At 47.8% G+C, this 26250-nt stretch overlaps 1 protein-coding gene across 1 annotated transcript; it reads right to left on the bottom strand.

Annotated features, from left to right (window-relative positions):
• Positions 1–1890: 1890 nt before the first annotated feature.
• Positions 1891–26075, bottom strand: DNAJC8 (DnaJ heat shock protein family (Hsp40) member C8). Its single transcript, XM_004603509.2, has 9 exons — positions 25953–26075; positions 22543–22644; positions 16961–17017; positions 15644–15710; positions 15054–15148; positions 13026–13097; positions 6105–6196; positions 4014–4089; positions 1891–3234 (listed from the first exon to the last, which is right to left on the bottom strand). The coding sequence occupies exons 1-9, from the start codon at positions 26031–26033 to the stop codon at positions 3112–3114; spliced, it is 765 nt and encodes a 254-aa protein (XP_004603566.1). The 5' UTR covers positions 26034–26075; the 3' UTR covers positions 1891–3111.
• Between the last annotated feature and the right edge of the window lie 175 nt (positions 26076–26250).

The raw sequence follows: 26250 nt of genomic DNA, 5'->3' as shown, positions 1-26250 counted from the left end.
AAAGCAAAAAAAATAATAATAATAACTTGCCAAAATTATAGTCAGCAAGTGAACGAACAAACAGCCAGGGACATGATTCAGCCCCTTGGGTGCTCATCCCAGAGTCGAGGCAGACATACCGCACTCCCCAGTTCCAAGGGTGAGAGTGGGTACGCTCCAGCCGGGAGGCTGATGCACTGATGGTGTGCATCTGGAGTAGGGGGTGGGGACAGAAGGCCAAGAAAGCAGAAAAGAACAAATCCCTGAGCTCCCACCTTGGGCGGGCCAGGCTCCCCAGCAGCCCCCAGGCACTGACTCTCACCCACGGAAGCTGCCAATCAGACATGGGGCCTGGCCAAGGGTGCAAGGCCAAGGGGGCGGGGATCTGGAGTGACTGAACAGCAAAGGGTTATGACTGATGCTTTTAACTGATGCTTCAATTGAGGTGATCACACCCTGTTTTCAACACAATTTTCTGGGCCCAGGAGATAAAACTCACAAGCTTAGCACACAAAAGTTCTGCGTTTGACCAGCGCCTTCCCCAGTGCCACACGATGTCCCAGTCCCCACCAAAAATGGCCAGAGTTGAAAGAAAGATATACTCCCTCTTTAGACACAAGAAAGCAGAGGCTCAGGCCTGACTCCACATGCCAGGGTTGGACCCAGCCCAGCCTGGCTCCTGCTCCTTCACCGCTACCCTCAGTTGGCCCCCAGGTGGCAGCAGGCGTGTGCTGCAGCAGCTCAGTAACCCAGTAAATCACCTCGAAAGGGAAACGGCTCATCCGGTCTTTCATCTGCTCTGGGCACTGGCCCCAAGAGGCCTGAATGCATTCGTGAACTGGGGCTGGAGGAGCTCCACCGACACCCCGGCCCCGGAGGCAGCCAGACGCGGTCCACTCCCGTCCTGCACACCCCCAGCCCTCCACCTGGCCCTGGAAAGATGCTCTCGGCACATTGGTACAAGCCATCGACTGCCCGTGTTCCATTTAGAATTTTTATGGCTGAAATTCACCAGAAAGGAAAGGAAATGGGCAGGCATTGGTCCACTTGGAAAACAGGATGTTGTGTGAATTTTCGGGAAGATTTTATGAACTCCCAGGTCTCCCCTCACCCCACTAGTATGTTTGAGACAGGACAAAAGCCACTCTGTTCCATACAGAGTGATGCTCCCGCCTCTGGGGTCTGTCCCTTCCAACAGCACATAAGTCTGACTCACCTGTGCGTTCTTAGTCATTCCCAGGCCATCCCCCTTCTTCCTTTCCCATCAACAGAACTCTTACAGAAAAAGGCAGGTCCCCTTGGGTAAGAGCCATAGTATAGTGGGAAAGGAGGGGGGGCGAAGGGAGGGAACCAATCCCTAGCTCCTAAGGGCAAGCCCATGCTTCTTGTCATCCTCCCAGCCATGAGTCAGAAGTGGTCAGGGAAGCCGTTTTCTAATACCATCTCTTGGGGAACACTTTATCTCCTAAGTGATTTCTGCTTGGTAACTCTGGCGGGTTGCGGGCCTGATCTTCCAGACGATGAGACTACAGACAGCTGAGGACAAAGCCATCCTCTGAGGGCAGAGGGGAGACACGATGCACTGACTTTTGCTCCTTGTTCCTTGCAGCAAACAGGTTCCTAACATACCAATCTCTGGGATCCCCCTTTAAGAAGACCACCTCCAGGCCAGAGAGGGCCCAGGGGGCTCTGCACGTGGGAGGCCAGGACTGACCCCTCACATTACAAAGTCTCCCAAGCACAGCCGGAAGCGACACTGAACACAAACTGGGAGCAGCCTCTGAGCACCGTCGGGTGTGGTCCCAATACCAAACCCATAGAACACAGAACCCGATGCTCTATTCCCAGAGCCAGCTGGACGTTCGAATAGATGCTGTTACTCTGGGTATTTTCATGCATTATCTTATTTAATCCTCAAAATAGCAAATATCTTCATTTTACACAGTAATAAGTGTGTCCGGAAACATGCAGAGTCCTTGGGTAGTGACCTGTTTATGCCATGAATAATACTCCCTGTGAGAGCAGTGAATCTAGAACCTCATTCTATGCAGGAGGAAACAGGTTCAGGGGCCGGAGTGATGGTACAGCAGGGAGCACACTTGCCTGACAGGCAGCCAACCTGGGTTTGATGCCCATCATCTTATATGGTCCCCTGAGCACTGCCAGGAATGATCCCTGAGTAGAAAGCCAGGAGTAACCCCTGAGAACCACCAGTGTAGCCCCCAAACAAAAAAGGAAACAAGTTCAGAGGCTGGAGATAGTAGTGAGTAGGGTGCTCGCTTTGCATGTGGCCAACCCAGGTTCAATTCCCAGCACCCATATGGTTCCCTAAGTCTCTCTAGGAGTGACTCCCCAAACGATAAGCGCCAGGAGCCCCGAATATAGCCAAAAAAGGAAAAGGTCCAGCAAGTCAATGACAGGGAGCTGGGTCTCTCCAGCTCCAAGGTATTTCCATGCTGAGTAACTTTGGCCTCGTACCTCACACATCACTGCAGAAAACATGAATGACAGTGTATAAACATGTGTCACACAGAGGATCGGCTCTAACGAATGCAGGTCAGGGCCACGACGGTACTGGGAGGTGGATGGCTCTCTTAAGAGGGAACAGGGTTGGGTGTCCGCTGGCTCATGCCACACTGACTGGCTGCGGTGTCAGGTCATGCCTTTCCCTGAAGGAGAAAGCCTTGAAGGAGCCACACCCAGAAACAAGCTCTGCAGCCAAGGGGCTCCCATGGGGACCCCACTCAGCTTGAAAGTCATGGCCACACCATTTTAAGCAACATGTTTAATTGGATGATTTCCACAAACTCTACACAAAGTTCCTAACCATCACAATCCAGTGGAGTACAAAACATTAAGTTACAGGCTGTGGGAGGAGAAGACAGCCGGGCGGAGGCACCTTCCACTCCGGGTTGGTCTACGGGGTAAGAGGAGGTGGTTCCACTTCCAACCGAGCCCCTCTTTCCATTGTACAAAAGAATTTCTCTGATCGGTATTAAATTGTATTGAAAACAAAATGGACTAAAAAGCAAGTACTACTCTATGTTGGGGTGGAAATGGGGGGGCAGAATGAGTCCTTCGAAGCAAGAAGGGAGATGGTGGGAGAAAGGTCTGCGGCCCAACTCTAGGCGGTCACTCGCGCTGCTCCATTTTTACTTTGGGGGGTCTCAGGAAGGTCCGATTTTTCTTCTCCTTCTTCCCCTTTGTATTTGCTTGGAAGTTTCGCCAGCTGTCCACACGGCCATCTCGACTTTCCTAAGCAAAAAAGAGGGTTGAGTGGAAAGCACCAACTGGGCAGGGCCCTGCTGTGCCCCTGCCCACCAGCTCAGCCCTGTGCACAGTCCAAGGACAGCAGGGAACTTTCTCCCACTCCTGCAGGTCCAACAGAGTGACAGCGCACCCCGAAAGCAGTGTATGATGCAATGGGAAGAAGGGCAGACGGCTCCAGGGGCTGGAGCAACTGCCTTGCTTGCAGGGGCCCTGAGTTTAATCCCCAGAAACAAAGGATCCCTGGACACCACTGGGGGCAACTCCTAACTACCACCACATGTGTCCCAAAAGCAAAACAAAACAAAAAAAAGTGTGCCATTTAGCACAGGCCATTACGAATTTACCCAAAATCCCTGCTGTGCCGCGAGCCTTCCAGAAGAGTCACCCAGAGACTCAAATCCCCAGTCTGAGGTTTAGGGAAAAACCTGTGACCAGGGTGTCCTAGGAGTCAAGTTCCTAAATCACATGTCTTATCTGGAAGCAGGACGCCATTAAGAACCCCAGCTCCTATAAACAGACGTCAAGTTGCACAAAACTGCCTAAATCAGACGTGCAAACTCTGATCCTTGAGCACCGCAGCAAGCACAGACTAAGGCCACGCTTGGGGACCCACTGCCCTTTGCAATGGGACAGAGCTGCCTCCAAAGCCTATACCCTGCCCCAGACTAGATCCTCCTACGGGTCCCAGGACCACCCTGGAACCAAGGTGCTGAGACTTGAGTTCTTTCCCTGGAGTAGATTCCCTTGGTTAGCTTAAAATTTACCTCGAAGTTTTTCTGCCACTCTCTTTCTCGTTTGGCTTTTTCTTGAGCTTCAATCTCTTCTTCTCTTTGCCGCTTCCTAGGAAGAAAACCAAGTCATTAGACTCTCAGAGACTGAGAACCACCCCGGTTCAGGCACCTGCACTGAAGCAGATTCATTCAAGTCAGCAGTCCAGTCTAACTGAAGTCACGCTATCGAGGGAGCCACAGTGACGTCAGTTCCCTGGAGTTCTATACGTGCCCACCAGGGAAAGCACTCAACACATTTTCTGGCTCTGCTCGGGGGACTATATGTGGCAATCGGGTATCAAACTGGGCTTGGCTGCATGCGTGTGGGGCAACCCACTGTACTATGCCCCAGCTCCAAATTTCTTTTCTAAACACACCTGCAGAGGGGGCAGGAACAAGAATTCCCACACCGCTGCAAACACTAACTAGAGGTGCCAAGTGCAGTCTGTGAGAAAACTATCTGGAGGGCTCAGGCCACCTTGCTTCAGCGGAGGGCCTCTGGAATAGAGGCTCTTTCTCAAGATCCCAGCCAGAACCCTCTTCCCAAATAAGGGCATTCCAGGGCCAGAGCGATAGTAGAGTGGGTAAGGCACCTGCCTTGCACACAGCCATCTTGGGTTCGATCCCAAAGCACCACCAGGAGTAATTTCTGAGCGCAGAACCAGGAGGAAGCCCAGTTATTGGTATAGCCCAAAAAGTGCGTGTGAATGTGCGAGCACCACACACACACACACACACACACACACACATCAAGCACCTTAACTAGCAGAACCTGCTAACTACTAAGCACCAATCAACAATACAAATATCGAAACTAAATACACAGAAAGGTTCCCTGTGAGGGCCTGGAGGAACAGCACTGGCCCCACGTCTGCCCTGCAAGCATGTGGTGCCCACAGCACCAAGGCTTGGATGCTCTGCTGTCTGGGGCTCCCCTGCCCCTCCCCACCACCCAGCACACAGCCAGGAAGGGAGACCCTACCTGTTCCTGTACCACGGCCCTAACAAGGAGCCCCGACTAAAGAGTATGTGAGACAGCACTGCAGCAGAAAGGGCGAGGTCGGGGAGCACCGAGGCTGAGCATGCAGTATGCCCATGCCCCCTCAACTCACCACTACCAAAGGGAGGGGAGAGGAGGGACATTACTTTAACAAGATTTCTTGCGAAAAGGAAAATGAGTTTAAGACAATGGGTGTTCTGTTAGGAACTACTGTAAAATGCTACACTGCCACCAAAACTACACCCACTCATCACACAAGATTCTGGAGCCAGAGAGAGCACTCAGAGGGCTGAAGGGCAGAGCACTTGTTTGGTGGGGTGGAGATTCTGGAGTTCATCCTCATCATATACCACCCTCCAAGAAAAGGGCTGGGAGTAGCCGCCAAGCATTGCTAGGTGTATCCTGCCCGATCCCTACCCCCCACCCCCACCCCAAAAAAAACACAAAATGATTAGGATGACAAATTCTGGACTGGAGAGATAGCACAGGGGATAGTATAGGGGACAGTATTTGCCTTGAGTGCCACCAAGTCCAGCTCAAATCCCTGCCACTGCCAGGAGTCACTCATGAGCACAGAGTCTCTGAGCACCTCTGGGTGTGACTCAAAAACAAACACAGTTCTGGCCTCTTAACTGCCCGGTTCACAGCAGGAAATCAGGAAGAAAACAGCATTTCAATTATAATCTTCCTAAGTGTGGGTCTATTGTTCCCTTGGTCAAAAGAGCTGTTTGCCCTGATGATTCAGAACTATAGGGGCCGGAGCAATAGTACAACAGGTAGGACTATTGCTTGCCTATGTCCAACCCAGGTTTAATCCTCAGTATCCCATATGGTCCCCTGAGATCCGCCAGGAGTGATCCCTGAGTGCAGAACCAGGAATAAGCTTTAAGCACAGCAGAGTGTGGCCAAAAAACAAAAAAATACTAAGAAAGGGAAAAAAACTGTGGCTTTTTCAAGGTACTCCTTCAGACAAATTCTGAAATCACAAGCTTCACTCTGCTTTCTTGTATCAGGAGACTCCCAAAGCTAAATCTTAGTGGACCCCGGGGTTCAGAGACGGCTGATGCAAATGTGTAAACACGTACCTTTCATGCATCTCTTTGGCTTCTCTCTCTTTCCTTTTAATTTCCAGCTCAGCAAATAGCTTCATGGTCTGTTTGTATACTGCTTGTTTGAACTAAAAGAAAATTAACAATGAAAGGAAATAAATTCAACCAGTGACTTCAATCAGTTCTTTTAGATGCAGTTTAAAACAAAATTGGGGTCCAGTATAGGAAAAAAGAAGATTCTTCAGATCTTAATGATGCTCTCTCAGGAGAGAACACACCCGCCTAAGAAACCTTTCTACCTGCCCCGTGTTTGTCATCCACTGGAACCCCACTCCTCACTAAAAAGCAACTAATTCTGCTGTTTTAGAAGGAAACAATTCTGTCTGCTTACCACCATTTGGGATTTCTCTGCAGCTGCTGTTACTTAGGTGAGGGACTTCCAAGGCCGCGCTCAAGAGTTCCAGGGGCCCCACCACTCTGATGGATTCCTGGCTGACTGGGTTAGCGGCTCAGTGCAAGCACCTGGGAACTATGTGTTGGTCAGAACCTGGAGTCAGGGATTCCCAGACCACCCAGGCAGTTCTCAAGGGGTCTACAGGGCTGCACCTATAATACTCTTGGGACCTGGTGGCCTGGGGATCCCTGCACACACCAGGCTAGGCACATGCCCTGACCACTGTGCAAACTCCTGGCCCCGAACCTTTGTTCTTTGTTTTTTGGTGCTTTTTCTTTTTCTCTTGCCTCTTTTGGGTTACACCGGTGATGCTCCGGAGGTTACTCCTGACTCTGCATTCAGGAATCACTCCTGGCAGTGTTTGGGAGACCATATGAGGTGCCAGGGATCAAACCCATGTGCCATGTGCAAGGCAAACATCCTACCTGCTGTGCTATCGCTAGGCCTGGTCCTTTGTTCCTGAAAATTTCCCAAGATACATTTCATCATTTCATTTCACAAATGTTTTATGATGATTCTTTGCACCTCGCTGGTTCTAGAAGTAACTACTCTCACAGGCTATGGGTGTGGGAGAGCCACTCCCTGTCCCATCATCTGTCCTCCAGATGCAGTCATGAACCAGCAATTAAAAGCCAGGCTTCCTTGGCGAGGCGGAGCCAATCGAATTTCACGTTTCAGCCAATGAGAAATGAGGCAGCCACTTCCTGGAATGTTCTCACAGGGAGAGTGTTTATCCCCACTTGTTCTCTTCCTCATTTCAGCTGTTTGGCACTTGAGCTGACATGATGACACAGCCTGGACTTCAAAGAGCGAGTCACATCCTCGTAAGTTGAATGACAGAAAGGAGGAAGCTGGGTGTCTGGGTGAAATAGGCCCAGGGCAGCCAGACTATGGCCATCTTCCCAAAGAAACAAACCACTCTTTTGTTCAAACCCATCATCTTGGATCTGTGCATGGTGCTGAACTTATGTTCTACCTGATACACTGAACAGAAATGACAACCGTACACAGGGTCTGGGGAGGTGGCAGAGGCCGGGGCCACGACGGTACTGGGAGGTGGATAGCTCTTTTAAGAGGGAACAGGGTTGGGTGTCCGCAGGCTCATGGCACAGAGGGAGGAGTATGCAGGAGCCTTGGGTTCAGTCCCCAGTACCACATGGTCCCCCAGGGCACCAAATCAGAAATAGCCATGGACCACCAGGTGTGGCCCAAAATCCAGATAAACAAAAACCATTTAACAATAGAACTCTATCTTTAAAACCTCCTGTCTGTCCGTCAACTGCCAAGAACTGTACTTTACCTTTTAGTGAAGTAAAGTAGTATTATTGAGAGAGAACGCTAACTCAACAGAGAGAGTGTATGTAGAGGGGGAGAGGCAGGAAGGAAAAGGAGTTCATGTCTTAAAGGAGGAGTGGGGCAACCCTGGGTGCCTCAAGCAAAGATCACAAAGGGGTGGCACCAGTAACCCCAGAGTAGAACGCACTCAAGTACATTTTTCTCCCTTTGTTTTGGTATTTTTGGCCACATCCAGCTGTGCTCAGCATCACTCCAGGCGGGTTCAGGGGACCACCTGAGGTGCCAGGGATTAAACCCAGATTGGGCACGTGCAAGGCAATCACCCACTGTATACAATCTCTACTCCCCAAACACAATGTATTTCAAATATACAAAGCATACAGAAAATAATAAAACATGCAGATTTTTTTTTCTTTTTTGCTTTTTGGGTCACACCCAGCAATGCACAGGGGTCACTCCTGGCTCGTGCACTCAGGAATCACCCCTGGCTGTGCTCAGGGGACCATATGGGAACCTGGGATTCGAACCCAGGTCAGCTGCGTGCAAGGGAAACGCCCTACCCTCTGTGCTATCACTCCAGCCCCAATCGTGCAGATTTCATATGACCGGTATCCAAAAATCTGGAGACACAGGAGCGGAGTGATGAATGGAGTAAAAAGGAAAATAAAAGAGGTTCCAAATTTTTGTCACTTCCTTCTAGCACTTTTTCCTGCCCAGCAGTGCTCAATGAAATCAATTCTTCGAACTCAGCCAATAAAGACCAACAGCAATAGAAGCCCAAGAGGGGCTGGAGTGATAGCACAACGGGTAGGGCGTTTGCCTTACATGCGGCTGACCCAGGTTCGATTCCCAGCATCCCATATGGTCCCCTGAGCACCACCAGCAGTAATTCCTGAGTGCAGAGCCAGGAGTGTACATCGCCAGATGTGACCCAAAAAGAAAAAAAAAAAGAGAGAAGTCCAAGAGTCTGCAATGAATATTTCAATATATTTAGAGCTCTAAATAAAGGCTCCTCAATGGACAGTTACAACAGGAGACTTTTTTTTTTTTTTTTTGCTTTTTGGGTCACACCTGGCGATGCACAGGGGTTACTCCTGGCTCTGCACTCAGGAATCACCCCTGGCGGTGCTCAGGGGACCATATGGGATGCTGGGAATTGAATCCGGGTCGGCCACGTGCAAGGCAAACGTCCTACCCGCTGTGCTATCACTCCAGCCCCCAGGAGACTTTTAATTTATGTATTTTTTTTTCAATTTTTCCAAATTTTCAATCACAAGTATATTTTACAAGCAGGGTGGGGGAGGGGGGAGTTGCAGAGTTAGCACAGCAGGAAAGGCATTTGCCTTGCATAAAGTACACCTGGGTTCAATCCCAGAAGTGACCCCTGAGCACAGAGCCAGAAGTAAGTCCTGAGTAAAACCAGCTGTGGCCTCAAAACCAAAATATATTATTATTTTAAATTTTTTTAGTTTAAGTAATCAGACACAAATATCAAAGTAGATTCTCTTTGAATCACACTCTACAAAACAGCCCCCTGAATTAAACAATGCTCCATTTTTCTGTAAATTATTGAAGCATAAGGAGCACTTGAGGCTAGTAACAGCTCTTACCCTAAATCATATGGCTGCTCCCAAAAGAGTCTACACCAACTATAAGGTCTATTGTACTGATACGGTTTAAGTATCACCAAATGAATAAATGTGGCTATGAAAACAAATGCTTGTTGGACTGAGACGCAGCTCAATGGTAGGGTATCTGCCTTACTCGTGTGAGGCCCAGGGTTTTATATTTTTGGTTTTTTGGGTCATACCCAGCATGTTCAGGGGTTAGTTACTCCTGGCTCTGCACTCAAGAACTACTCCCAGCGGTGCTAGGGGTACCTTATGGGATTCTGGGGATTGAACCCAGGTAGGTCATGAGCAAGGAAAACATCCGAACCACTGTACTATCACTCCAGCCCCAAAGCCAGGGTTTGATCCCCATCATGGAAATAAAGAAATAATAAGGCCAGAGAGAGAATACAACAGCAAAGGCACTTGCCTTTCATGCAGCCAACCCTGGTTTAATCCCCAACACTACACACAGTTCCCCGGCAGTGCTCGAAAGTGTCTGAAAGTGTTTCCAACCCCCAGCCCAAATAAAAAAAACTGTTTTAATCATGAAAGAACAGCTGGGACAGAGAAGAGACCATTATGACAATAATGGTTGGAAGGGATCACTCTGGATTGGAGATGTGTGCTGAACAATATCTGTACTGCAAACAAAAACAGGAGAGAGGAGATAGGAGACTGGAGAGAGGAAAGAGAGAGAGAGAAGAAAAGTGCCTGCCATAGAGAAGAAAAGTGCCTGCCATAGAGACAGGCTGACAGGGCTGGGGGGAAGGGGAGAGACAGGGGATATTGGTGGTGGGAAACGTACACTGGTGGAGGGATAGGTGTTGGAACACTGTATGACTGAAATTTAATCATGAAAGCTTTGTAACTATCTCACAGTGACAGTGATTCAACTAAAAAAAAAATAATTAAAAAAAATAAGGAAGTAAGAGCTTATTTCTAGTTTTGAAGCTAAGCTGACTAAGGCATGTCAGGCATGTGGCTCAATGTAAACTCATGTTTCAGATGCATAAGGTCCTGGTTTAATCCCTAATGCTGGAGTACATGAAACCACTGACTGGGTAGGGAGATGAGTCAAAGGGCTAGAGCACACATTCTACATGCAGGAGCCCCCACTGACCCCCAGCACTGCAGGGTCCTGTGAGCATCGAGTCAGGAGCAGCCTTCTAGTACTGCAAGGTGTGGTCCCCCTGAAAATAAACTAAGCTGACTGCCGGCTTATTACTTACAGAGCTCTTTCTCAACCCAAAACTGATCAATACTGAATGTCTAAGGACCCAGGGAGATAGTTCAAACAGTCATGCAGATATTTTAAATGCCCTATATTCAATCCCTGGCACCACATGGATCCTCCCCACACCCCCAGGGAAAAAAAAAACAAAAACGCCAGGAGAACCACCAAGCACAGAGCTGCAAGCAGCCCATGAGCACTGCCAAAACAAAATAGAAATAAAAATAATAAGGTTGAATGCTTGATATTCAATAAACACTGAGTACTTAAAATAGCTGTCATTCAACTAGATCTAAGGAGACATCTGTAAAAGACTAGGGGAGGGCTGGAGCGATAGCACAGCGGGTAGAGCGTTTGCCTTGCACGCGGCCAACCCGGGTTCTAATCCCAGCATCCCATATGGTCCCCTGAGCACCGCCAGGGGTAATTCCTAAGTGAAGAGCCAGGAGTAACCCCTGTGCATCGCCGGGTGTGATCCAAAAACCAAAAAAATAAAAATAAAGACTAGGGGATACTCCAGACAGAATCCTGGCGACCAAAAGCTTCCACAAGCAAGGCCCAGGTATGCGGGTTCCAGGACTAACTATCCATGCCGCATGGCGGCAGAGGCACAGGACTGTCCCTCCTCGGCTCCCTGCCCACTTGTCGGCCTGGCTGTCACATCCACAATGTGCCTCCAGACTCCTGCTTAGCGCACCAACAGCCCTGGTCCAGAGAACACCCAAGTGAATCCCAAAATGGATTAGTGCCCTACAGAAATGTCTCTGGAACCCAACCATTTACAATCTAGGATTCCAGAAGCACGTGGCCATGGCACCCAAGATATTCAAAATGAGCAAAGGATAATAAATTACCTACATCTGCCCCTGGCAGGCAGACTTGATGGTGGTTGGAAAATTCAAGCAAAATAAAATGCCCAAAAGTAGAGAGAGAGTACTGCCACAGAGGCAGGATGAGGACTCGGATGTGTGTGTGGGGGGTGGGGGGGTGGAAATGTGCAGTGGTAGAGGGATAATTCAATCACTGCATAGCTGAATCTCAAACAAGAAAGCTTTTTAACTGTATCTCATGGTGATTCAAGGATGGATGGAAGGAAGGAAGGAAGGAAGGAAGGAAGGAAGGAAGGAAGGAAGGAAGGAAGGAAGGAAGGAAGGAAGGAAGGGAGGAAGGGAGGAAGGGAGGGAGGGAGGGAGGGAGGGAGGGAGGGAAGGAGGGAGGGAGAGAGGGAGGGAGGGAAAGGAATGTGGAGTTCATGCCCAATTCAATCAGCTTAATCAATGGCTGAATAAATAGCAGTACTTCTATATTAAAAAAAAAAAGAGGGGGAAAAAAACCATAAACACCCAGGATGTGGTTCTCAGGTTTACTTTACAAATATCTAAGTTTTTAATGTACTTTAAAAGAATTTAAAGTAGAAACAACACAGGCCCAGGAGATGGCTCAGTGGTCTAAAGCCCTTGTCTAGCAATCCTAAGGCTGCAGGTTCAAGCCCAGCACTGTGGTGATGCTAAGAGTCTGTTACCAGGATGCCCAGAGGGGCAGGCCTGAAACATGGTACACGGGCTTTGAAAGCACACAGGGCAGACATATGACGCTCCTGAGCTGACCCCAGGCAGCCAGGAACTCCTGATAACTCAAGTTCAACCACCAGCACCAAAAAACAAACCGGGGGGGGGGAGGTAGAAGCATGGAGAAAGCTTTGTGTGCAGTATTTAGTAGAAGAGTCAACATTGGGGGCTGGAATGATTTCAGTGGGTAGGACATCTGCCTTGCACATGATCGACCAAGATTCAATCTCCAGCATCCAATATGGTCCCCCTCAAGCACCACCAGGAGTACAATTCCTGAATGCAGAGCCAGGAGTAACCCCTGAACCCCTGAGCATTTCCGGGAGTGGCCTGAAAATAAATTTTTTTATAAAAGAGTCAGCAGAATAGATTCAAGGCATGCCTTCCTGCTATGGGCCCAAGAACCACATATGGGCCCTGGAGTACAGCCAGTGCTCACTCCCAAGTACAGAGACAGAAATACACTCTTGGGTGTGGCCCAATCCCTCTCCCAATAAAAGAAACCAAAACAGAGATAGTGGAGCGTGAATATTTGTGTTAAAACACTCTCAGGGGCGGAGGAATCACTGCCTCGCACATGGGCAGCCCCGGTTTGATCTCCAGCACTACATATAGTTTCCCAAACTTACCAGGTGGAATCCCTGAGCACTGAGCCAGAAGTAAGCCCTGAGCACTGCCAGGTCTCACACAAAACAAAAATAATGTTTACAGCATGTATGTGTCCTTATCCAATCTTCCCTCTCCCTCACTCATCAATCACTCAAGATAAGGTGTCTCTCCCCAAATATAACTCACCAGCTCAGGGTCATCCTCCTCCACATTTGTAGGCTTCCCTTCCTTCTTTAATTGCTTTTTTCGCTCTTTTACCTAAAAAGATTTTTTTCATCAAAAAATGAACACACATACATTGACACTATCTACTGAAGTGCATACATATGTTGTACTTTATGATGGGTATATCAAACAGAAGCCTCTCCCCTTCCCTCCATTCCCCTCCAAAAGAGCAATGCACACAACGGGCACTGGGCGCCAAGGGTCTTCGCTAACCTCACGTAAAACCCATCTACCAGGAAGAATAAAAGCCAGACAGAGGGAGCTGTCCCCAGAGCATCAGATTCTAGACCAGATCCACATAGCCGCTGATATGCCGAACAGATTACCGGTGATCTTTCAGAGCTTGTGGTTACGAGTTTAAAGCAAAGGAAATACATCTGTCAGGTTTTAGAAAACACCACATAATTTATGGCATTAAGTTATAAACTATTTTCTGACTTTTAAAAACTGTAATCTTGATCATTTTCACAAACCCCCTTAAGCCAACTTTTTCACATCATGTTAACTAATTTTTTATCACTTTGGCCACCAATGACAACCAAAAAAAGTTAGCTATTTCCATTCACAGAAGAATATTATTTCATTAAATAAGCGATTGGTTTTGTTTTGATACTCTAGCAAAAACCCTAAGTACTTCCGGCTTCAGGAATGTACTGCCACCTTGTGGCCAAAAGGTCCAAAGTTAGCGCCTTTACAGGCAACTACAGAGCAGTGTCCCCAAAGTGCGCGATGCTGCCCCCTGCAGGGTGTTGTGATAATGCAGGTAGCCTCAGTGTAGTGGTATTAGGCGCATTCTGTCTGCTTAAAGGTAGGATTCTGAGTGATTTTTACCAGAAAAGAGGGCAAGCGACTTGCCAAATGAGTTTTGGAATCTCTGCCAGAGAGGGAGAGTAATCACCACATGACTTGAGGAATTATCAGGTCACTTTTTGAACTTCTACCAGACTTAAGCCAGCACACCTGCGGCTATCCACCTCATTCATTCATCGTCCTCATCTAAACTGAACTCCCTGTTCCTGGCTGTATGGTTTCAGATTCCAAAACAGCCCAAAAAAGGTCACATCCACATTCACTACTCCCAACTTAAACAGCACATAAAATACCTCAGGATTCTTGCCTCAGAAGTGAAAAATATTCGACCACAGAAAGCAAGCAATCTGAACATTCCCCACCATGCAGGAGATTTAAGTAATGCAAAAAATGGTAATACAGCCATCTATTGCTGAACTCATTTCACCTTAGCCCTTCCCTGTTATTGATATAAGAGGTACCTTTTTAAGAAAATTTGTATTCCCTTGCAGCCTCTCTCAGGCCCACTTTCTTATTCCTTCAACAAAGAGTAAAAGTCAAGGTCAAAGAGACTCCAAATGGTGTTATGTCCTGCATGCATGGGGTCCCGAGCTCAGGAGTTTGCTCCCCCTGGCACCTATGCTTATCCAAGGCATTACCAGGTGTGGCCCTGTTAGCTTCAACTAGAGAAAGCCCCCCTCCCAAAATAAACAAGAATCACCATGGCAGCTCAACTTTTGCACACTCCCAATCGGGTCATGAGACACCATGTGCTGGCTGAGCAGCCAGATCAGCTCTCACCCCAGCAGAAGGACTGAGGCAGGAGCAGTGTCCCGGCCATTCTGCACTCTGGGTGCTCAAAGGTGAGCACTGCATTAGGCACACACCACTCCACGCCACTCAGGCCCGTTAGAGCAAAGTGGTAGAGCTCAAAACCACTGTCATGGGCCAGGAAACTGCTCAAAGGAGACAAGCATCTGCCATAAATGTGAGGCCCCTGTACCACATGGCCACCAGAGCATTGGAGGGAGTGTTCCCTAGGCACCCTGGGCACTGCTTGGGGGGACCAAAATTTTTTTCCAATAACAGTCACAAGTCTCACCATAAGCATTAGACATAACTTTGACCCTGCTGCCTGCCAGATCACAAAGCTTGCTTGCTAATACTTCCTGTAAACACAGCAGCACTATAAATACTTACAGTGTGTTCCACGTATTCTTTTCCTGCCTGAATTACATCCAGGGCCCTCTTCTTTTGCTCCTGATCCAGTAGCAACTTGTAAGCTTTGTCCACAGCTAATGCAAAACATTGAAATTAACTGTTTCTGCAAACACCCTCTGAAAGTCTGAACTATACTCAGGCAGTGCAAATGGGCTTGTGCCCTCTACAAGCATTCCCTGCTGATACAATATTAATGATTGTTAAACTACTTTAAAAACATAGCCAGAGCAATGACTTTTCTTCCAGAGCCTTGGGGGGAAAAGGTAAATATACACACTCAAGGCTAAATACACCACGTGGAGAGTTCAACAATGGTAAAATACTTTTAATTACTTAATTTCAACGTAGAAAAAACAGTGATGCAATGCAATAATACCCTCATGTTAGCACATAAAAGTTTTAACACAACCAGGTTACATTCTTTTTCTTAAATAGCAACATTCTGCTCTGCTCAAAACCACAATTCCCTGAGCAGAGAACACATTTTAATCTTTCCCCATCCAGGGTAAGAGCACTGAGTCCCCAGCATTGACAATGGCTAACCCAGAAGCAGATCAATGTACAAATACCTTCAAAAGCCTTTTGCGCTCTGTCAGCATCATCTTGGTTCTTATCTGGATGCACCAATATGGATAACTGCAGTAGAGAAAAGTTAGGTTAGTCAGTAAGAGACACATGCTCGTTAACTTCACCTGCACTGGGCCTTTGACAACCAAATATTCGCAGGTGCTATTTTTTCCAATTAGTGCCATAAAATGCCTAGAAATTCTGATGCTGGGGAGACCAGTCCAGGCAGGCTGCTCAGGAGTCGTACCAGAGACCAGACTCAGGGGAATCATGCAGTGCCAGGGGTTCCCACGTGCTCCGGCTTTTTGAGCCATCTCCCTGGCCCCAACCAGACATTGTTTTTGTTTTATTTGGGCCACACTGACAGAGCTCAGGGTTTACATCTGGCTCTGTGTTCAGGGATCACTTCTGGCAATGCTCAGAGGATGACACGTGAACTGGGGATCAATTCAAAGTTAGAGCATGCAAGGCAAGCACCTCATATGCTACATTCTCTCAGGCCACCAGCAGGTTTTATGTAGCTTTTTTGTTTTTATTTTTTAGAAGACTGCCACCAGGGCTAGAGAAATAGTACAGTGGTTAAGGTGCTTGGTCCCCAAGCACTACTGGGAGTGATCCCTGAACAGAGAACCAGGAATAACCCACTGGAATAATACATCATTGGGTGTAACCCAAATACACCACCACTGAAAGACTATTAAAGGGACTGGAGAGGTTGTACAGCAGATGGAGCATGTGTCTTGCACGCAGCTGACCCGGCTTTGATCCCCCAGCATCCCATACGGTCAGCTGAGCCTGCCAGGAGTAATTCCTGAGTGCAAAGCCAGAAGTAACTCTTAAGCATCGCTAAATGTGACCCCCCCAACAAAAAAAAGTGGGGGGGTGGAGAGAGCCAATGCAGTAGTGCAGCAGGTAGGAAGCTTGCCTTGCACTTAGCTGACCCAGGTTCGATCCCCAGCATCACCCCCTATGGTTCCCTGAGCACTGCCAAGAGTGATCCCTGAGCACGGATCTCTGAGCCAGGTGTGATCTCAAGACAAAAAATTAAAAAATACATAAATAGGAGTTGAAGTTATAGAATAGAGGGTAGAGGGACTGGAGCAATAACACAGGGGGAAGAGTGTTTGCCTTGCACACAGCCAACCCGGGTTCGATTCCCAGCATTCCATATGGTCCCCTGAGCACCACCAGGAGTAATTCCTGAGTGCATGAGCCAGGAGTAACCCCTGTGCATCGCCAGGTGTGACCCAAAAACCAAAAAAAAAAAAAAAAAAAAAAAAATTCAAGCTCCGCCTGTTTATAGGGAAATAGTACATTACCTGCCGAAACCTCTTTTTTATTTCTTCATCTGTCACTTCAGGATCTATCTGAAGAACCTAGGGGAATCAAAATTAAAATGATAAAAATATTTCATAAGAGGTGTCCAATAACTATACATATGATAATCACATGAAAACAGTACTCAGGACTATAGAACAATGCATCGTAATTTCTGAAATATGCAGTAAATATAAAGGGGCAGATCAACAATAGAATAATAGAGTACTATTCTATGGTTCTAAGTTACTACAGACGTTACTTTCACCCTGATAAAATATTACCTATACCCAGAAACACATTTCTAAACTACAACTAAATGCTGCGTCATTTTTCCTGACACCATTTTTTTCTTCGTTTTTCCTTCATGTTTCCTCAACACTGCATGGACCACTCCCGCCCACCCAGCACCACACACACCTTTGCAAATGTAGAGAAAGCCTATCAACTCATCAGGAAAAAGAACGAGGCTGGCTACCTGATTTTCCATCCCTGGGATGACATGGTCCCTGAACCATGAGAGGGATTCACAGCACCATATTGCTATGTACTAGAGATGCATCAAAAATTAAGAAGGGTAACTTAGTTCTGTTTAGGGGCTTCACACCCAGTGATGCTCAGGGATTACTCCCAGCTTGATACTGGACATCCAACCCAGGTCAATTAAAAAAAAAAAAAAAACAAGGCAAGCACTTTTTTGTTTTTTGCTTTTGTTTTTGGGCCACTCTCACTGCTGCTTAGGGAAAACACCTGATGGGGCTTGGGGGGTATATATGGGGTGCTGGGAGACTAAACTCAGTTCTATTGTGTGCAAGACAAGTGCCCTACCTGCTATACTATGTGATCCCAGAAAATATTTTAAACTATCATATAAAACATTCCTATGGAAGGGACTGTTATAAGATATGCAATTAAAGCAAATGATTTTGGGCTGGAGCAATAGCACAGCGGGTAGGGCATTTGCCTTGCACGCGGCCGACCCGGGTTCTAATCCCAGCATCCCATATGGTCCCCTGAGCACCACCAGGGGTAATTCCTGAGTGAAGAGCCAGGAGCAACCCCTGTGCATCGCCGGGTGTGACCCAAAAACCAAAAATAAATAAATAAATAAATAAATCAAATTATTTAATAGTGTAATCCTTGGAGTCAATCTAGCCATTCTTATATTTACTTAGTATTCAAGGCCAAAGGACAGCACTAAAATAGCAGAGGTCAGTTGGAACTACGGAAAAGGGAACCATATGTCAATGCAGCTGAATCAGAATCACACTTCAACAAGCCTATGGCCATGAGTCCACATGGTGTCCCACACGGGCGCAGCACGATCCTGGCAGTCCCGCTATCTGTGAGCCACAAGCCTTTCCTGGCCATACCAGAGTCAAGGTGTGTGCAAGTATCATAAAAAGGGCTATGGCCCACCTCCATCCCTGACAAGCACCACCACCGAAACTGATGTTTAAGAACCACAGCCAAGGAGGACAGCCTCTGGCAAGCACATCAATGAGCACCAGTGAGCCCTGGCCAGCAAAACTTGTGATGCTCAAGTAAGTGCATGACCCTCACCGAGCAGATGGACAAGCACCACAACTAACGGAGAGCCATTCTCGGTGAGCACAGCAGCTGAGCACAGGCACCACAGCCTGGCCCATGTGAAACCTCCATTGGCCACAACAGCAACAAGGGGAGAGGAGGGAAGGGGACTGTGACACAGCTTAGGAACAAGGGACTGGAGAGAGTACTGTGGGAAGGAAGGGCTGTTGCACTGCACATGGCTGACCCAGGTTTTATACCCGGCAGCACATATGGTTCCCTAAGCCCCACCACGATTGATCCCTGAACCCAGAACCAGGAGTAAACCCTGTGCACAGCCAGTAAACCCTGTGGCCCAAAACAAACAAGTTAGTAGAGAGCCAGAGAGACGGTTCAACAGGCCGAGTGCACTGATCCCCAGTACCACATGGTCCCCTGAGCACCACTGGAAGTGATCCTCAGAAACCCCAAGTATGCCCCCCAAAAAACAAAAGTTACCAGAATTGAGGACTAGTTCTAAGAGGAAGAAAGAAGGGGGGAAATGAAAGTAAATCTGGAATTGAAAACTGTATACCAAAGAAATAGTCAAAGTAATCTGCTAAGACAGTGAAATGCCTACAGGGATTTAGAAAAACCAAAATGCTTCAGAGACGGCTCAAAGAGCTAGTACATGTGCTCTGCATGTGATACCCCAGGTTAGATCCCCAGGACCCCATGGGACCCTCCCCAGCACTGGAGACTCTCAAGCACTTTGGTAAGAGTAAGTAAGCCCCAGGACTGTTGGGTGTGGCCCCAAACCCAAAATAAAGAAAAACCTAGTAACATGATTCACAGAGGTGGAAGAGATGGTTCAACAGGCTGAGCACGGGCAAAACATGCAGAATGCCTTGGGTTCAACCCCAGCACCACCGGGAGCAACCCTGGACAGAGCCCAGAGCAGCTCCCAAGCATCAGAAACGAACCAAAAAAGACTGATGGGGTCCAGGAATGACTCAGTGGAAGACTGTCTGCCTTACAAGACACAAGGTCAAGTCTCAGCTTCCTTACCACCCCAAACTACCGTCCCACATGCCAAGTGCAATATATTCAGCAGCACTGCCTTTTGAGATCCCTGTGTCACCAGGATCAAGTCTGTGATCTCTGGTACACAGCAACTAAGCATGTGCCACCACAAAAAAAGTGGGTGACACCATCATCCATGGGGAAACCTCCACTAAGCACGTGACCACTCCGACACAGTGTGCAACCCCTGCACATCAATACCAACACCAAAGGAAAGAAGGAAGGGGCAGAGGAAGGCTGCAGCAGTGTAGGGAAGGTCCAAGTCTGGTCCCCCAAGCACTGCAGAGCTGGGCCTAGCACACAAGCACTGCCAGGTAAGACCTAGAAACAAAACAAACACAAAACAATAGCTGGTGATGCCTTATGTGTCCATCAAACACCAAGAGACAGTGGGCCCGCTGTCTGCGACGCAGGCCTGATGCCAGCTCAACTGGTTCATTACAAACTGCCGCAGCATCTCCGGTGCTAGATGCTAGCCTTACATCTATTCTCCTGAAACTCAAGGTTTCTTAAGTAGGGACAAACAAGTGTCCAACTAATTCTTTAAAAAAATGATCGCAGGGCCGAAGTGGTAGTATAGCAGGGAGGGCATCTGCAATTGGCAGACCCAGCTTCCCATCCCCAGCATCCCAAATGGTCTCCCAAGCACCGCCAGGAGTAATACCTGAGTGTGGAGCCAAGAGTAAGCCCTGAAAATTGCCAGATGTAACACAAAAACAAACAAAAAAAATATCAAACTTAAATAGAGAGATCTTCCACAGAATTACTGGTCTACCGTCTTCACAAAAGTTAAACTAGTATATCAAAGAAAGACTGAGAAACATTCAAATACAGAGACTAATAACCATGAGCCCTCAAAGGGCTAGAAGGCATTCTTTGCATGTGAGAGTCCTGGGTTTAACCCCAAGCACAACTTAGTCCCCATAGGACCACCAGGAGTGACCCAAAAGAACAAAGCATTGAGCTAGGAGTAGCCTCTGAGCCTAATACCATGTAAGGTCCCACACTGTACAACGCCAGGTGTGGCAAAAAAAAAAAAGAAAAACATACCTAAGAATTTCTGGGTGATGAGGGGCTGGACCAATAATAGCACAGCACGTAGGGCATTTGCCTTGGACGAGGCCGACCCAGGTTCGATTTCCAGCATCCCACAAGGTCCCCTGAGCACCACCAGGAGTAATTCCTGAGTGCATGAGCCAGGAGTAACCCCTGTACATCTCCAGGTATGACCCCAAAAAGAAAAAAAAAAATTCTGGGTGATGAGACATCATGTTGACAAACAACTCAATAAAGTTTTAAGCCAAAGAAGACAATATAGAGGTTAAGACATATGCCTAGCAAGCAACTGGCCCCAGTTTGAGTCCCAGCGCAGTCCCTGGGCACTATCAGGAGAGGCATTTTGAGCAGTCTGCCATGACCCAAAGCATACCTCATGCCTGGGGGGGGGAAAAAGCAAACAACAAAATAGAATTTTATGTACTCAATAAGTGTTCACTCATTAACTATCAATCTTTACTTCAAAAGTAATTCATTTTGAAAAAAAAACTTCTTTCATTTTTGAACCACACCCAGCAATGCTCAGAGCTTGCTCCTAGCACTGTGCTTGGAGATCACTCCTGGCAGGACTTGGGGAACCATATGGGATGCCGGGGATCGAACCCAGGTAGGGTTTCATGCAAGGCAAGCACTGTACTATCACTCCAGCATTCTCAAGATCATTTTTTCTTAAATTTATTAAATTACCATAAATTACAGAGTTATTCACGACAAAAGAAACAGAACTGTATTTAGAGGCTGGATTAAACATACAGTGGGTAGCGCATTTGCCTTGCTCACAACCAATCTGGGCTCAATCCCTGGAACCCCTACCTATGCATGGCTAGGAATGATCCCTGAGCACAGTCAAGTAGAGTACCAGGAACAGAACCCAATGGTGTTCAAGGGTCACTCCTAGCAATATGTGGGGTTCCATGCTGTGCCAGGGATCAAACCCAGATCTCCCTTACACGCAAAGCATGTAATCCAGCCACTGAGCTAGCTCTCCGATCCTGTATTCAGATATTTGTAAGTGACATCAAATTTTAAATCAAAAGTTTAATGCCATAAAAGAAAACAAAAAAGGGGCCACAAAGACAGCACAGCGAGTAGGGCACTTGCCTTGCACATGATGCCTGGCATCCACATAATCCCCTGTGCACATCAGAAGCACTTCCAGAGTTCAAAGATAGGAGTAACCCCTGAGCACCACTGGGTATATATAAAATAAAGTATGTTTGCATTTCTACAGTCTGTGGACATTTATTTTATCTTATGATTTTTGGTTTGGGGGCCATGTCTGGCAATGCTCAGGACTTGCCCCTAACTCTGTACTTAGGGGTCATTCCTGGCAGTGCTTGCAAGACTGAATGTGGTATCAGGGACTGAATCCAGGTCAGCCACATGCTAAGAAAGCCCCTACCCACTGTGCTATTTTTTCATCCCCTGGTTTTAATTTCTTCTGTAATTGTTTTACTGTGATGAAAAATAAACAGCAAATTAGTCCAGTCTAAATTTTCAAGGCTAATTATCCCTTCATAATCACAGAATAACCTATCATCGTAACACAGAAAAATCTGCATATGTTTATGTTGCTGAAAGATGCTAGAGAATAAATCTCATTTTTCTTGGGCCGGAGGAATAGTAGAAACAGTATTACCAAAGCAAGGTACCGAGCCTTGCACGTGGCTGATGTCCCATGTAATTTGCTGTGCACCACCAGGAGTGATCCCAGAGTGCAGAGCCAGGATTAATCCCTGAGAATCACTTGGTGTGGCCCCAAAACAAAAGCAAACAAAAGACACATGCTCATTTCCCTTAACATGCTGCCTCTAAATTAGCTCCTCGATGGTAAAACTGTCCGAAGCTCCTAATCGGAACAGCGCAGCCTGGAGGAACAGCTCGGCCCACAGTGAGGTGCTTCTCCGCCTTGGAAGTCACTGCAACATCCGCTCACCTCAAAAGGGTTCAAATTGAAGTAGGAGGAACCAGGACGGGTCAATCTTTCAATCTGATTTTTGGATGTTAGAACTGAATCTCTCTTCTCTATCTGTTTCACCTAAAATTAAGAAGAAAAGAATTTCATTAGCAAAGTTCATTAGCAAAGCTCAACAATGAACTCTGAATTACTTATCTTAAAATATTACTTACTCATGTGTGCAATGAAATTTTTACGTTCGCATGTATGAAATACTTTGCTGAACACTTGAGAAATAGTTGTAAGTAACCACGTACTAGGAAAAAAAAAATGGGGGGGGCCACAATCAAAGGTTCTCAGGGAGCTACTCCCAGTGATGCTGAGTGTAACATGAGGTGCAGGGTATCCAACTTGCAACTCCCACACACAAAGCATACACTCAGGCTATTGAGCTAACTCTTCAGGACATCCCTGAATTATAATACCATAAAAACCTTACATATGGGGCCAGAGTAACAATATAAGCCAGTAGGGCGTTTGCCTTGCACATGGTCAGCCCAGGTTCGATCCCTAGCATCCTTTATAGTCTCCTGAGCACCACCAGGAGTAAATCCTGAGTACAGAGTCAGGAGTAATCCTAACCCCTGAGGGGCTGGAGCAATAGCACAGCAGGTAGGGCGTTTGCCTTGCACGCGGCAAACCGGGGTTCAATTCCCAGCATCCCATATGGTCCCCCAAGCACCGCCAGGAGTGATTCCTGAGTACTGAGCCAGGAGTAACCCCTGAGCATCACCGGGTGTGACCCAAAAAGCCAAAAAAAAAAAAAACCTAACCCCTGAGCACCACTCTGTGTTACCCAAAAAAGCAAAAAGGCAAAATATTAACAACTCAACAATTCTATAGAGTACAGCACCATCATCCGCATCTCACAGATAAGAAAACTGAAATTTAGGGCCAGATAGTACAGAAGCTAAGACAATTCCCTTGGACACAACTGACCCCAGTGGATCCCTGGTATCCCTTATAGTACCCCCAAGCCCCACCAGAAGTCATCTCTGTGCAGAGCCAGGGGAGCACCACCAGGATGACTGCAACTCCCCCACCACCAAAAAAAAAAGGGGGGTGGGAAGAGCAGCAACGAAAGTACAGTAGGTAAGGCGATTGCCTCGGACACAACAAACACAGGTTTCATCCCCTGCACCATACGGTCCCTCAAGTCCCACCATGAGTATGTGATCCCTAGGAACAAAGCTAGGAGTAAGCCCTGAGCACAGCTGGGTATGGCCCAAAAAACAGCAGACACCAGGAAAAAAGGTAACAGAGAAGGAAAGAGAACAAGGTCAGGGACAATAGCACAAGGGGTACTTTAGCTCTCATTTGCCTTGTACACAGCCAACCCAGGTTTGGTCTCTTGAGCATGATCCCTTGAGCACCACCAGGAATAATCCCTGAATGCAAAGCCAGGAGTAAGGTCTGAGCACCCCCTGATGTGCCACTTCCCCACACAAACACCCCCAAAAAGGAAAGAGAATAAGCCCCAGGAAAACATCCTTAGTGTCACTGCCAGAGTAGGAATGCCAGTAAGAATGAATTTCTAGTGGGTTAAACACTGGCATTATTCCTAAAGTCAAAATGAGACTGGAAAAAATTTCAGTAGCAATCATCCCTTCTCTGCCATCCCTTTGCCTCTTCGTTCTTTTCACAATAGCCTGCCGCCCGGCTCCTCCCTAGCTTCTTTCCTAGTGTCTTCTTACTAGAGAGAAGTGGGTCTATAGAGAAAGAATCTCTATAGAACACAACTTTTCTGTTGTTCAATACCGTATCTCTAAAACCTAAAAAAGGGGCTAAAAGGACAGCAGAGGGTAGGGCATTTGCCCTGCTCATGATCCGGGTTCGATTCCCAGCATCCCATATGGTCCCCCAAGCACTGCCTGGCGTGATTCCTGAGTGCAGAGCCAGGAGTAACCCCTGAGCATTGCCGGGTGTGACCCAAAAAGAAAAAAAAAAAAAACCCTAAAAGATACAAGTGCTTAAAACACACTGAATTTTTTGTTTTGGGCCACACCTCTGCAATCCTCCCGGGTTACTCCTGGCTCTGCCTCCGGAATTACTACTGAAGAGCTGCGGTTGCAAGGCCTCAAAGCTCTCAAGTGAATTAGACATTTCAAAAGGGGAAGACTTTGACAAAGTTGTGCTAATTTCCATTTTCAAATGTGATACTCTGTAAAAAGTACTTTGTAACAAATATAAATCCCAGAGATAAAAGACGGAAGCAAAATGGCGCTGAACTCTAAGAGTCGGGGGAAAGAAAAGACATTGCTCAAATCTATACCAACTCTAAGAGGGCCATCAATCTTATTTTAAGCCTGAAAAATAGGTTTCTGGCTAGATTTTATAAAAATCTTTTCTTAGACATCAACTCCTTTTTTTCCTCAGGGGGAATAAAACTATGTTTTAATGTCAACTCTTGAATCCGTGGAGAACTCAAAAACAGCAAAATAAATGCCTTGGAAGAATTGTCAGATGGGACCAGCCAGTACATAGGGTAGGACACCTGCCTTGCTCGTGAATGACCAGAGTTCGATCCCCGGCACACCATTTGGTTACCCGAGGCCGCCAAGAATAATTCCTGAGTGCAGAGCCAGAGCCAGAGCCAGGAGTGAACCCTGAGCACAGACGGATATGGCGGGGGCTGGGGAGGGGAGAAATAAATAAAGGAAAAGAACAACCGGTAACTGTACTGCATTGCACGAACCCAACCGGAGTCCTCGATTCCCAGCAGCATGGTTTTCTTTCTTTCCCTCAGTCGTTCGTTCGGTTACTCAGTATTATTCGCTGCGCAACCGCTAGGTACCGGGTGGTGATGCTGCACAGTAAAGGAAGTCTGTCTGGACCCAACACTCTCTCCCACCCTAGCCTGAGGTGCTGCAAGATCCCGATTCCGTGCTGTTATCTGCGCGTAAGTCCCTGAACTCCAAGTCGGTTGCTCTTCTAGACAAAAAGACAATGCCTACCTAGGCATGACGGACGTGCCGGCGTTCAAGAACGGCCGAAGCAGTCACTGACAGAACAGAACGAGGAGCGGAGAGCGCTGCCGTTTGGGCTGAAAATGGGGCCAGAACGGTTCGGTGCCTTCCGGAAACGCGCAGCCTCTGCCCACACCCGTCCGGGGGCCCGCGGACATGGGGGGGGGGGATCGACTGAGCGCGCCCAGGCACTTCGCTGGCCACATTCACCCTGACCCCGCCGAGGCCAAGCGGGCCCCTTTCCTCGTGGCCCACGGGATCCTCCGGAGCCGTCGCACACACCCGCCCGGGCCCCCACCTCCCCTCAAGGCCAGGCAGCAGAGGCCCAACGGTCCAGGCCAGGAGACCCTCTGCCTCCGCCCGCTGCGAGAACGTGCCCTGGCAGCGCGGCCGCGGGAGCACGATCCCTCACTCAGGGTTCACCTCACTGTAGAAGGTCATAAACGCTTCTTCGGTGCTGCCGCCGCCGCCGCCAGAAACTCCGCTCTCTCCCGGAGCCGCCATTTCTCCGGCCCAGCCACCACGTGACTCTTGTGCGCAGGCGCATTGTCACGTGATTTCTACTGGCCCGCCTCCCTGGCCCCGCCCCCTCCGGTGCGATTTAAAGGGCGCGCCCCCAGTTTGACGCCACTGTTTTTGTTTCTTTTGCTTCAGTGATTTTGGACCGCCTCTGGCAATGCTCACATCCTGTTTATTCCCTGAAGGATGCTGGGGGCGTGGG

The sequence above is a fragment of the Sorex araneus genome, chromosome 5 (assembly GCF_027595985.1).
Source record: "Sorex araneus isolate mSorAra2 chromosome 5, mSorAra2.pri, whole genome shotgun sequence".
Taxonomy (NCBI): Eukaryota; Metazoa; Chordata; class Mammalia; order Eulipotyphla; family Soricidae; genus Sorex; species Sorex araneus.
The sequence above is the reverse complement of the archived record's forward strand: the minus strand, read 5'-3'. Positions and strand labels throughout refer to the sequence as shown.

Coding starts and splice junctions, on each gene's coding strand:
- DNAJC8 (XM_004603509.2), bottom strand. CDS start 26,033: ATGGCGGCTCCGGGAGAGAGCGGAGTTTCTGGCGGCGGCGGCGGCAGC. Junction 17,018..22,542: donor TCAATTTGAACCCTTTTGAG/GTGAGCGGATGT, acceptor TGATTCCCCTAG/GTTCTTCAGATAGATCCTGA. Junction 15,149..15,643: donor AGCGCAAAAGGCTTTTGAAG/GTATTTGTACAT, acceptor GTTTTGCATTAG/CTGTGGACAAAGCTTACAAG.